General features: G+C 34.2%; 2 protein-coding genes across 2 annotated transcripts; both read right to left on the bottom strand.

Moving 5' to 3' along the window:
- Positions 1 to 2,642: 2,642 nt before the first annotated feature.
- On the bottom strand, positions 2,643 to 4,166 carry LOC112033581 (uncharacterized). Its single transcript, XM_024066359.2, has 2 exons — positions 3,666 to 4,166; positions 2,643 to 3,379 (listed from the first exon to the last, which is right to left on the bottom strand). Exons 1-2 carry the CDS (start codon positions 3,993 to 3,995, stop codon positions 2,936 to 2,938), a joined length of 774 nt encoding a protein of 257 aa, XP_023922127.1. The 5' UTR covers positions 3,996 to 4,166; the 3' UTR covers positions 2,643 to 2,935.
- Positions 4,167 to 4,975: 809 nt separating this feature from the next.
- LOC112033567 (protein NRT1/ PTR FAMILY 8.1) lies at positions 4,976 to 9,663 on the bottom strand. Its single transcript, XM_024066343.2, has 5 exons — positions 9,333 to 9,663; positions 7,789 to 7,927; positions 7,452 to 7,669; positions 6,510 to 7,060; positions 4,976 to 6,081 (listed from the first exon to the last, which is right to left on the bottom strand). The coding sequence occupies exons 2-5, from the start codon at positions 7,892 to 7,894 to the stop codon at positions 5,244 to 5,246; spliced, it is 1,713 nt and encodes a 570-aa protein (XP_023922111.1). The 5' UTR covers positions 7,895 to 7,927; positions 9,333 to 9,663; the 3' UTR covers positions 4,976 to 5,243.
- Between the last annotated feature and the right edge of the window lie 3,363 nt (positions 9,664 to 13,026).

Here is a 13,026-nt window from a genome sequence, read left to right as displayed (position 1 = left end):
GAAGAGTCTTTGATCACACACATTATGGTACACAATTCCTTAGGCCAAAGGCTTATAAGACAAGGGTGAAAGGCGTCTCTCCCCAATGTGGGATTGAGAAAATTTGTGCGGGTGGGATGTAAGTCGATTCTTGCTCATCCCAAAGTGAACAATACCTAATTGGGGGTCGAGACGAAAGTCCTCCCACAATCTTTATTTGTTTGTAAAATAAAAAATATATATTCTCAAATTATAATTGATCCAAATTATATCTAACAATTGAATTGTATGTTCTTTACGCTTTTAATACACATGTCAAATTTTGTATCAATTGGATATTATTTACTATATGGTCTATAAGCTTATATTTTGTGCATAATTTTAAATTACAAAAACTTGTAATTTAAAAAATTTATTGATGACATAGCTACTGATTTTTAATTTTCTTGAAATTTTGCAAACATGAAGGATATAAGAAAAAGATATAATCCAAAAGTGGATTTGTTAAAATTCAATTTTGTAACTACACTTTGTCCTAATCTAACTGCTTGCTCCGCAAGTTACCAATACTTCCATGTTTTTTAATCAAATATATTTTCCTTAAAACAAGTCTCAACCATCTTATCCTCAATTTTCTTTCGTAAATACTAAATATATGTTAAAATTCTTCTAATAAAAAAAAAAAGGAAAGAAGTTTTTTTTTTTGGGGTGTGTATATGTATATATGTTAGGATCGTCACATGTTTTAAAGACTGTTGTAATTGATGATCTAATTAATTTAGTTTAAATTCTCTAAATAGCTTCTTGAAGATGCTGATGAATTGAAGGTTTAGTCAAGTGAAATCTGGATTCACTTGAGCGATCATTAAAGTTAGGCAAAAATTTCGACCAGCAATAGTTGGACCTGTGTGCTTGAGCGAGATTACGAGAATATGTTTCCTATTTGAAGCAAACCGCACAAGCTTTCCTCCTTGAACCTACATAGAAACCTTGTGTTTATTCACCCTTGAGCTTAAAGCTAATAATCCTCATAACTAGAATGTGACTTCAGTGGTAAAATTCAAATTCTGAAACTTAAATGTGTAAAATTTAAATACACCTAAACTTTAGGATTGTAATTTGTAATTTATCCTAATAAATAACTTTATCTATTAATCAATTAGTTCATTGATTAGTTTTTTTAGGGTCTAAATTAAGAATTTTTAGTACAAATATAACAATTTTGAAATCATTTAAGAATTTATAGCACTGTTTTTGAAAATTGTATCTTGAAAATAAAATTTTTGTGCTTGCAATTGCATATTCGAGGCATGATTTATAGCCTTAAAATAGAAACTTCAAGGCATGATTTTAGGTTTTTATTGCTATTTTAAAAATAGTGTCTATTACATACTACTTCCGCATACCTTTACACTCAACAATCGCACTGAAAATGTGACTTCAAGCCATGTTGTCCTTGCAATTTCTAGGAGTGTGTGTATGTGTATACAAGAAGTACTTCCTTAAAAATATTTTCCACTTGTATCAGAGACACAATTTCTTTCCCCCTCCCCAAATCAGACTTTCATTTAAACAATAAAATAAATAAACAAAACAAAGAAGGAGAATGACCACCATCTCTAATCCATGGGCAAAAAACAAAAGTTAGGGATAGAAGAGATGGAAAAATAGTTCATTGAGCTAGACTATGGGCAACAATGTTAGCTTATTTAAAAGTATGCAGTTACAAACCAATTAACTATCAAAAGAATCCAAAAACGATTGTCTTTGAGATAATATGCTCATCAGAAGACCAGTGAATAAGTAGGGAGGGGTTCTGCAGTGGTTTTTTTAACATTGGGGGCATCCCTTCACACATCAAATGCTTAATTTAGACCAAGTTCAACCTTTTGCATAATATAGATCTTGAGGGGATGATTTTCCATGCATTTTCCTCTAAAAAGCTTCTACCTCTCTTGTACTTGTAGGCTAGTATCCAGCATCAATGAGATAATTTGTTCTCCTGAATAATAGATACACATGAGGTAGGAGTGAGTTTTCCTGAATTTGCCTGCTCATTTTTAATAGAGATGTTCTATCCTTAACTTTATTGGAAGTTTTATGTGCTAATTTTGCAGGTTGGATTTATTATCTTCACGTTCCCTGCACAGGACTCTATTTCATCATGCTGGCAAATTGGTGAACTCTGTAAAACCTGGACCCCAAGTTGGCTCACCAGATCCTAGTTGCTATAGCACTTATGTTCTATTCTCGGTCAATGTATATTTTGTTAACTAAATCATAATTAAAGAGGTGGATGTACTAGCCATAGAGGCTGATGCTGGTCATCATCACGTGAAAATTAACTAAGGATTAAGGATTGCATACTTATAAGTTTGAATCACAATTGTTTCCCATCTGAAGTGCTAGTCATCAATGCTTAAAAATCAATGAAGAGTGCTCACCTTATTCATCTGAATTAAATCTGTTTCTTATCTGAACTGGACACTGCTTTTTGTTCTGATTTTGTTGGCTATATCAAGTTGTTTACTATCTATTGGACCTTGGAGATGTGTAGCCTAAGGCTTTTTTCTTGCTGGTTTGTTTGACTGTACCTTAGCAATTCTTCCTCTTATGATATCTCTTGTAAATAAGTGTCAAGGAAAGGATTGAAAATAGATATATAGCTGAATATGAATCTACATTCATCAAGCTAGAACGATGAGAAATCATTATAGCTATTTTGTGTGTGTTAATTTTACAATGGAAAAAATGCTCATAGAGCATCAGATATGCTAACTCAGTTACACGAGATTTGGTGATTTTAGTGACATCAACAAATCAGTTACAGCTTGATGTATCAGACCCAAGTTGTAAGTTTTCACCTGGGGTTTTTGTATCATGCCATAATATTCAGTTGATACAATTATGGCTAAAATTTTTACACACAAAATTAATAGAACATAGCAAATAATATTCACTTCTTTTCTTCCTCTGTCTTTCCCTTTTCTGTATTTTCTGTTTCTGATGACATCCTTTGCTCATAGATGAACTGCGAAAGCAAAGCCACTAGAATTGCTCCTAAAACTGCAACCTTTCCCCAATCAGACGAAGAAGACAAGAGAGAATCAGCTATGCTAATTACTATAAGGCCTATTAATGCAAGGTAAATGTTCCTCCTAGTTTTTGATCCAGCGCTCTCTTTAGTAACCTTTTTTATATTCTCTGTTTCCTCCTTAGCTTTTGCTTTATCCGCAGGTGTGCTTTGCCTCAGGTTCTTGAAGAAAAGCCATTCATTCCTATCATTCTCAATCTGACCTTCAAACTCTTCTAACCTGTTTTCATTCTCCTCAATCTCCAGCTTGTTCAATTCTACAGATTCCTCAAAAGCTTGCATGCGGCTCTCTATATTCCCCATTATCTGCACAACACAAGCAAATAAGAAGTGGTTCGTTAGATATATTAGGGTACCAAAACATTTGACAAAGCCAAAACCTGTACTTTGTTACCTGCACGCCATGCAATCTAGACCAACTAAGACAAGAATATGGTTATTAGGCTCTCTATAAATTAACATGCTCTATAGCATGGTTTATACTGTGAAATCTATTCAATTAGCTCAATTCTCTCATGGTTTTCTTCCCTTTTCTTTTTCTTTAAGTATTTTGCATGATAATTTGCATTCACAAATAAGAAGTTGAACAGACCCTGGAACTAGCTTCATCAAGTCCTTTGAGGGCATCTTCTCCAATCTTGTCGAACTCAGCGTTGGTTTCTTCACCAAATTCCGCTAGATAAGCTGACCTTTCATCTAAGTAGTCAGTGAGACGGACTTTTTGAGCTTGAAGCATTGCTATTCTGGCAAGAAGATCTTGCTTACGGGTATCTCCTTCTGGTGAAGAAGCTTCTGAATTGGAGTCATCATTGGGCTTGCAGAGACACAGGAAAGAATTCTTTGTGTAGGGTCTTGCTGTGTGGAAAAATGCATGTTTGGTAGTAGCAGTGAAAGAGGTTTGAATGGTTTTGAAAGCAATCATCTTATCTATTTCTTTTTAGTACAAAGAGAGAGAGAGAGAGAGATTTTGAGGTGGTAGAAGATGTTTAATATGTACAGTATAAAGTGTTTTGAACCTCTTGTTTTTTGCATTATCCATTTCTGAGGATGATAAAGTTTAGATTATTATGTTGTCTTTAGGCCAGGGGACATGAAACATGTTGCCCATAGTTTCTGCCCCAAACGACATGACGTTTATGTCCTCAGCCACATCAATTGCAATAGCTCACTGTGACGTTTAATTACAATAAACGACATGCCGGTTTTGTGCATAGCCACATGACGTTTTCAGAACATGTTTTGCAGTTTTATTTTTTGGCCATGATTCATGAGAATGATTCTTAATTCTCATACCATATTGAATCTTTTTTGAGACACATTTTTTTTTTAAACATTTTTTTTTATATATAAATATAACTTACTTGACATGGTCTGATATCAATAATAAATCTATATAAAAGTAATGTTATTTTAATATATCTAAGTTTTGTCAAAAAATTTATAGAAAATTGTGTTGCTCGCAATTTCTATGGTTCATCTTACAAGATTGATTTGACATATGTTTTTCATCCTACCTTTAATTATTTGAGTGGTGGCTGTGTTGCAATTTGATTTCTTCATCAAGCTTTATGCTTGGGTAAATAGGCAGGTAACTCTAGTTGTTATTTTCTTGACCAACTTTTTGATGAGATAGTTCTGATTTTCGCCCAAGGCAGGCTAATGATCACCTAGTTGTAAGTTGTCATTTGTCAACATATTATTTTGACTTATATTAACAATATAAATTACACCTAGATGTTAATTTGTTGACATATTATGCCATTAAGCAGGTGATAATTGATCAAGTTGATGTTGATGTTCAGAAACTCAACATTACAATTTACAATATACCCATGTGTTTGTTGATGTTGCTGCGTGGCTGTGCCTGTCTATTACAGATCAAGTTGGCAAGAGCAAAAAAACTGAGAAATAACACGATCCAAAAGTATCTTATTACAATACCAGTGTTTGATGCACAAATAATTAATGACAGGCTAAATTCCAAAAGAATTCAAATGCAAATTAACAAACCCCTTAAAACCTATGTAGGAATTAACAACACATTGCAGACCATATTTACCAACACTCTCGTCTTAGAGACCAGGCAAAAAGACCCAATTTTCAAATAGACAGTAAAAGACTAAAAAAACTCCAATGAAAGACCACAAGCAGGTTTCAATCCCACTAACATTCACTTTGTTTGCCCAAATGCTACCACCTTCTTGTATGTATACCACTTAGATATCCAGAGATACACAAATAAGTTCAGCACGCTGAGAATGGCCAAGAGCCAATAGAAGTAGTCAAGATGGCCTCTGTTCAAATTATCTGGAATCCATCCAAGCTTCCCATTCTTTGTGGTGATGTGTGTCACAATTGTAACAAGCAACGTGCTCAAGTAATTCCCCAATGCTACAGTTGTGAGTGACAAAGCTGAACAGAGACTTCTCATAGCATCAGGTGCTTGGTCATAGAAAAACTCCAACTGTCCAATGAAAGTGAATACTTCTGCACATCCAATAAGAAAATACTGTGGTACTTGCCAGAAAATTGACATGGGAATGTACTCAAGGTCATAGTAATTGTTCCTTCTAACATAATTTAGCCGAACAACCTCCAAAACCCCAGCAGTGACCATGGCGAATATAGAAATGGCAAGGCCAATGCCCATTCGTTGGAGCTGAGTGAAGCCCCGTTCTTTGCCAGTAAACCTCCTTGCACATGGGACAATGAGCCGGTCATACACAGGGGCCCAGAAGATCACACTAAGAGTGTCGAAAAGGGAGAGGGATGCTGATGGAATCTTGAAATGAGGGCCCATGTGTTGGTCCATTGTGTTACCTTGTATAACAAACATGGTGCTCATTTGGCTGTAAACGGTAGAGAAGACTATACCAGATGCCCATATTGGGAGTATCCTAATAATGGCCTTGAGTTCCTCCACTTCTGTCACTGTGCAGAGTCTCCAAGGGTCATTCAAGCCCTTAGTGCGGTCTGCTTCAGTCTCCACAGCAGCCTTGTCAAACCATCTGGAAATTGACATTTGACAATTTTTATTAGAAATTAATTGAACATAGTAGCATAGGATCAGATATCAGAAAATACCCCTCGTTCATGTCCTGTTGCATGATTGCATCACAGCAGTAGAGATAGCTATACAAACATTTGAGATGTGAGGGTTCTAACTGTTCCAAATTTACATTTTTAAGTACCTAGCACAGAGTATTACATTTCAAAAAAAATGGGTTGTGTGTCTACAATAAACTTACATGAGAAAATTATAGAACCAGGTTGAACTACTAAATATTGCATTTGCAAAGGCAAGAGTATCATTATTTCAAATGAAACTGTTGGATCTTTAAAAGAGCTCAGAAAAAATAGGCTAATTGGTTGATTATGAATTGATAAGCTTTTGAAAAATTGTAGTTTATAATAATCTTCGCACCAATCTGCTCACCTTAACTTGTTTGTGTGTACAAGCTTGCGGCTTCCTACGATAGTACGTTCCTCATCTACGGTCTCATAAAGAAGAGACTTATCATAAGGTACCTCAACATGAGCTTTCCGGAAGGATGCAACAATGACCCGGAAAATCCTTGTAAGAGGACTCCCTCCAGGTTTCTGACGCCGGTACAACCGGCTACCTGAGAAAAAGAAAATAACTGCAATGGCCATTGCCACTGCCGGGACTCCAAACCCCCATCCCCAGCCTACATTCATTTGAATCCAGACCAAAACTGAGGAAGCAATAAGGGCTCCAATATTGATGGAAAAGTAAAACCAGTTGAAGAAAGAGCTCTTCTGTTTCCTCTCCTTTTCAAAACTTTCATCAAATTGATCAGCACCAAACGAAGATACGCATGGCTTGATTCCACCAGTCCCAAGAGCAATCATATAAAGTGCTACAAAGACTACTGCACTTTGTCTTTGTGTTGGGTGGCAACCATTCGTATCGCATGATGGCTTTAGTCCAGGGACGGAAGCAGTCACTGTTAAGAAAGTCATACCCTAGAAGAAAAATTAGAGTTGTTCAGCAAAGGCAAGAGTATCATTATTTCAAAAGTCATACCGGGTTTATGCAAGGATTATAAGTTGGCATAAAGATAATAATCACTTCAGATGTATTTGAAATTTATATATATATATATATAAAGGCTGTAAATTCAAAGAAATTCAATGACAGGAGCTTCCACAGTGGCTCACAAGGAAGAGAGTGACCAAAATTGAAAATCTTGATGTGGTTCAAATATAAATATAGTGATCAAATTTACAATGAAGTTATTCAACAATGACATTTACCAGACCCAGGCACCTGAGCTTGGCTGGAATGCCATCCCTATATCCAATTCAAGCTTTCATACATGTGTATGGATGATGATTTTGTTTGAAATAAACTTACCAAAACATAGATGATTACGAAACTGGCAATTGTCCAATATCTTCCCAAGTAAGCATCAGCTATAAAGGCTCCAATCAATGGTGTGATATAGCAGGTCCCAGACCAATTGGTAACATTATTGGAGGCTGTGGCATTTCCCTGATTGAGACGATCTTCAAGATAATTCACCAGATTGGTACTCATCCCATAGTATGCCAACCTTTCACAACATTCATTTCCTGTGACCAGATCATATAGAGTTCAAGATGTCAGGGTCATCAGATACCACAAAGGAATGCAAATCAAATAATGGTGCAATAAGTGATGACAAATGGGCAAAAAACGCTTAGAATTATACCAAGAATAAAACGGCAAGCTTTCCAGTGTCCAGTCTTTCTCCTCTCAGCAGGATTCCCTTTGACATCCACGGTGCCATCCTGTGTATAGATATCATCCTCTGCCATGGAATTTTTGGTAATTTTTGTCCAAGGACTTACCTACAAAACCAATCAAAGCTTAAATCAAATGCAGAGATGAAATCATAAGAACCATCATGACTAACTAGTTGTCCAGGTTATACTTGATTCTTTTGTTAGTGCTTTTTTGTTTGTAAAAAAGGTGAGGATAAATGGAGAAGTTAGAATGCTACAGCAACCACTTAAATCCCAAATACTCAAAAATTTGTACGCCAGTTTAATCTGATTTCTCTAAATAGTTGGTAACCTAACAGAGAACATGAAAATGAAATCAAGAGGCCTAAAACACCCAATAATCAAGAACTCAAGCACCACGCCTAAAATACCGGACATACATATCACATGCGCATGCTTTCCAATATATATGTCTCACCTGACAAATATTGCCACCCAACATTAGTTGAAGAACCCCATACTATGGAGAAAATTTTCTTTAAGCCCAAAACATAAATAACAATTTCTAAAACATGATTTGAGTGGCATAAGGACATCATGAGCTCCATAATTATTCAAATCACTCTTTGATAGAATGGTTTATGAGGTTAACTCTCAACCAGTGAATCATAACTTAAATTAAAATTCCACTTCTCGTTTCCTATATATTATACTAGGGAATCTCTCAAAAACAATATAATTAGACCCTGCGGGACCTCCATACTAGCACATAAGCATTCTAATTTCTTTAACACATTAAAAATAAAAAATAAAAAATTGTTATGTGATTACAAATCTGGGGAACAAGATATACATCATTAAAGAATCCATGGACCCGAAATCAATCGAACAAACAAAAGATGCGTCAAGCCTAAACATTGTACCATCATTGTGAAAGTCATAACCCATTTTCCAAAATCCACCTTTTATTGGTTTCTTTTTGGTTTTGTTGATAGGCTGAAAGCCCCATTTTGTGTTGGTGGGGCTTTTGCATGGACCACTTTAGGTTTGTTAGAGTTGAAAATGGTAATGTGGGTTTGATTAGATCACAATATTACTTTAAAAGCTCACACTCAAACAAACAAATATAAAAAGAGAGGAAGTACAATTTGAAGAATAACAAACACGATAACTTGAATTGAAACTCTTAAAAGTCAGGGCCTATGAAACTCCTAGTATTGGTCTTATGGTCAAAAAACAGTATTATAATATGAGAATGATGAGTTAACAAGATTGCTCAAGGAGTCAAACAAAACAATCTTAACATAACCAGAGCACGATAAATCCAGAAACCCAGGTTGAAATTTGAAACCTTGGAAGGTAGAAACAGAATTAAAAAAAGGATTGAAGGCATAAATTAGAACCCCACATTACTGATCTCTGGAAACGCCAGAAAAGTTGTGCATAGTCTTATACTCACATGAATGCATGCACAGAAAAGGCTATACAGAGGACAGAGATTTCTAGCAATATTGATCAGATTGAAATATACCTCGAAAACAAGATCAGGGGAGAGACTTGCCGGCTTGGTGCCTTGGTGGTAGTAAAACCAGAACACAACGCCTTGTACTTGGTGGCACAGAACAAAAGAGATTTAAGATTCTATATAAGTCAGAGAGGATCTTCTACTTCGATTACAATAAAACGTATCTCTCCGAAATAATGGTAGTTCCACGACTTTTTACACAACTTTTGCTACGACTTAGCACGTGGCGAGTTGTGAGTAGTAGAGACATGAACCTATATAAATCCATCATATTTTCTCCACCAGTTATAATTTGTCACGTAGCAAATTGCGGAAAAATTGGTGTAAATAATTGTGATACTAGCATTTTTCCTCTATGTTTGATATCATCTTTATATAATGACAAAAATATATGGTAATTTGCAGTTGTATCCTGCAGGATCCTCTATTTTGAGTTTGACATTTTCTTTTTTAGTAAAGGATTGGTTATATATGGAACGTGTACCCAATTGCCATGCTGCTCTGCTGTATTTATTGTCAATGACAACTTGGGTTGGGCATCTAATCTAGGTGTGGTTGTGACTTGTGAATGTGACCTACATCATAGCCTCGTTTTAGCATTAGCATTGGGGTGTTAACACAACCCCCCCCCACCCCGGCCCAAAAAAAAAAAAAAAAGATTATTTAGCAACAAAAACACTCAACTTGGGCTTTACCCGTTTTAGCAATTGTGAATAGTAAGTTTGTATATATATTTTTAGTCATTTTCATTCTCACTTCTCTTTCCTCTCTCTTCTTTGACTCTCTCATTCACTCTCTCCCCCTTCTCTCTCTCATTCTATTATTTTATTATACTAGTAAGTTTCCTGTGCGATGCACGGATAATGTTACAATGTTTTATGTAAATTTGTTTTTGGAAAATATTATACATATATTATAGCATATTTATTATAAAACTTTATTAGTAATGAGGTCATCATAAAAAGTAATAATTATAAATTGCACACATATATCTATTATAATTATTTTGTTCAAGTAATGAGTAATAATGAAATCAACTTTGAATAATATTGTATAATAAAAGTTGATAAAAGCATATTAATTCATTCTATATTATTAATTTTTATTATGTGATGAAATAAAAAGCTTCATTACGATTTTTCTTCTTCTTCAATGCTTTGTTATTGTGGTATGGTGACGCTTGTTGTCATTATCAGTTTCTTCATCTTCAACATTTGAAATTTAGTCCATCCATATTTGTTCAATTTTTGAGCTTTCATCATTTTTTTCCTTTTGTTGCATCATTTGTGTTAATTACTAATGAATTGTCACCGAGAGATTCTTGATTAGATCTTACAAAGTTTGGACTTTGTCACTAAGATTTTTCATAGGTATTTGCATTTATATTAAATTTCAATGATGTGACAGTTTTTTGTAAATTTTTTATTTTTGTTAATTTTGGAATAGTGCAGCAAAAAGAATTAACATAGCATGTTTGAATTGTGCTTTTTTTTTTTCTTCCATACCTTTTTATCATTTGAAGGCGCATCAAAAATCTTAGCAACTATATAATTTTTAAAACCATCTTTTAGATTGAATTCATTCAAATGACGTAGAGAAATCCATTTTTCTTCCTAATTTTTTTTTTCAAATAACGTAAGATTCCTTCTCCAATATCAATATTTTTACAATAATTTAAATAAGTTGTAGCTTAGTTTATTTTTCAACAAAATCTCAATCTTGTAGATTTATTTAGGATTTTCTCGGCATCTCGATCAAATATCAGAAACTTTGTTTTGTTAGTTGCATTAAAAACTTCAATTTGAATCCTGTATCTAAAGTAGTTTGCAATTTTATATATATAGTAGTTATAGTGAGATAAATATATTATAAATATTTGGAGAGTATGTAATTAATGTGAGTGCCTCTAACTTTGGGATAGAAAGATTTATTTTTGTTTTACATTTTGCATACCAAAATGATCTTGTTTGTAATTTGCCATTCCTTTCACAAAGTACGCACAAAATGTAATACCAACCTATTGTTGTATCAATGTTACTTATTATTGCAATACCCTAGCAGTTCACATCTTGCAATGAACTTTGAAATTAATATGTATTTTTTAAAAATGTAAATAATATGATCTATTATTATTTTTATACATAAATGATGAGTATAATTTGAAATAATTAACAAACCTTTTTTGTAGGATCATTCAATGCATTTTATCTTTACTTTTGTCTTCATATTATTTAAAGATAAATCCTCCTATGAAAATTGTTTTGCATGTATTTTTGGTATTTCTTGTATAGGATCATGTTTTTTACCATTCCTATCATTGATTTTTTTAAAAGAAAATATTAAGTTAATGGCATTTTGTGAGGTAGTATATGCTCTTTATTAGACTTTTTTGTTATTATAAATGTAAGGACTCAATTTGAATTGAGTGTTGGGTTTTCAGCCCAATAAGCCCAAACAATAAATTTATAGAGAGTGGGTTGACAGGCTTAAGTGCTGGTCGTCGATCACCATGCACAAACTTTTTCTTATAAAAAATGCTAAGTGTTTCCTTACAAAATGGGGGAATGCTCCTCGGCCTATGGCCGAGGAGGCCTCAATGTTCTCTCTTTTCCCCCCCCCTTTTTTTGCTTTACTAGCTTTTCTTTTATAGTTTTCATCTTCCTATCTCCTGCTTCCATCTGTTGATCGTCTATTCGCTTTTCTTCTGGTTGTCCGTCCCATCAGAGGCCTTATCGGCACTCAAGTGGCTCACTCTGACCAACGTTATCCTGCCAAGGGGTCACCTCCCCATTAATGCGGCCAGGAGGGTTAGTTGAGTGCATTAAATGCGAGAGTGACAGCTTACTTTGGGGTTAGCCTCTCCCCAAAATCACCTTTGTCAGGCCGAGGACAAGGTATCCTCGACGTGGATTTAGGAAAATAGGCTCTCCCCCTCTCTCTCAGAAATAGCTTGTGCTCCTCGGCATGGGCCTTGGGCCTGCTATATGATGGGCCGAGGCTATCAGGCCTACAGGCCCCACAATAAATTTTAGAAATATGCACTTGTCAATTATTTCAACAACCTGAGGGATCTCAAGATTTATATATATTTTTGTTGCACTGCTCGATGACAGAGAATTTATCTACATAAATTGCATAGAATATTATTAATAGACAAAAGTATATTGAATTGAAATTGGGAAAAAATGAAGAGATATTTCATGAGAATGAGATTTTCTAGAAGTATCATCTATACGTGGGAGAGGAAGAAGAGAGTTTGTAAGAGGGTAAGAGTTTTTGCTTTGATTTACATGTGAAAATGGTCAAACTTGGGTCATAATATGTAAGGTAAAAACTGGGCTTGAGTTTTTCATAAGGTTTGGTCTATTTTTAAAAGGTAATCAATTTTATAGTGAATAACTTTTGGTCTAATTGGTCTAATTATTAACAACAACTCATATCAATATAATAGTAAAAATAAGTTACTATGATCTATTGGGTAACAGTAAAAAAAACTTAATAAAAAGAGGTAAAAAAAATGCTAAATTTATATAATAGTAAAAATAAGTTACTATGATTTATTAGGTAATAGTAAAAAAAACTTAATGAAAAAAGGTAAAAAATGTTAAATGTAATAAGTTACTATAATCTATTGAGTAACAGTAAAAAAAAACTTAATAAAAAGAGGTAAAAAATGCTAAATTTATATAATAGTAAAAAT

The sequence above is a fragment of the Quercus suber genome, unplaced genomic scaffold (genome assembly GCF_002906115.3).
Source record: "Quercus suber isolate HL8 unplaced genomic scaffold, Cork oak 2.0 scaffold_359, whole genome shotgun sequence".
Classification (NCBI taxonomy): Eukaryota; Viridiplantae; Streptophyta; class Magnoliopsida; order Fagales; family Fagaceae; genus Quercus; species Quercus suber.
The sequence above is the reverse complement of the archived record's forward strand: the minus strand, read 5'-3'. Positions and strand labels throughout refer to the sequence as shown.

Bases quoted from the DNA above. Each gene is read 5' to 3' on its own strand.
- LOC112033581 (XM_024066359.2), bottom strand. From the start codon at position 3,995: ATGATTGCTTTCAAAACCATTCAAACCTCTTTCACTGCTACTACCAAA. The intron at 3,380-3,665 runs GTCTGTTCAACT...TGTGTTGTGCAG, and splicing joins TTGATGAAGCTAGTTCCAGG to ATAATGGGGAATATAGAGAG.
- LOC112033567 (XM_024066343.2), bottom strand. From the start codon at position 7,894: ATGGCAGAGGATGATATCTATACACAGGATGGCACCGTGGATGTCAAA. The intron at 7,061-7,451 runs GTAAGTTTATTT...TTTTTCTTCTAG, and splicing joins TCGTAATCATCTATGTTTTG to GGTATGACTTTCTTAACAGT. The intron at 6,082-6,509 runs GTGAGCAGATTG...GTCAATTTCCAG, and splicing joins GTACACACAAACAAGTTAAG to ATGGTTTGACAAGGCTGCTG.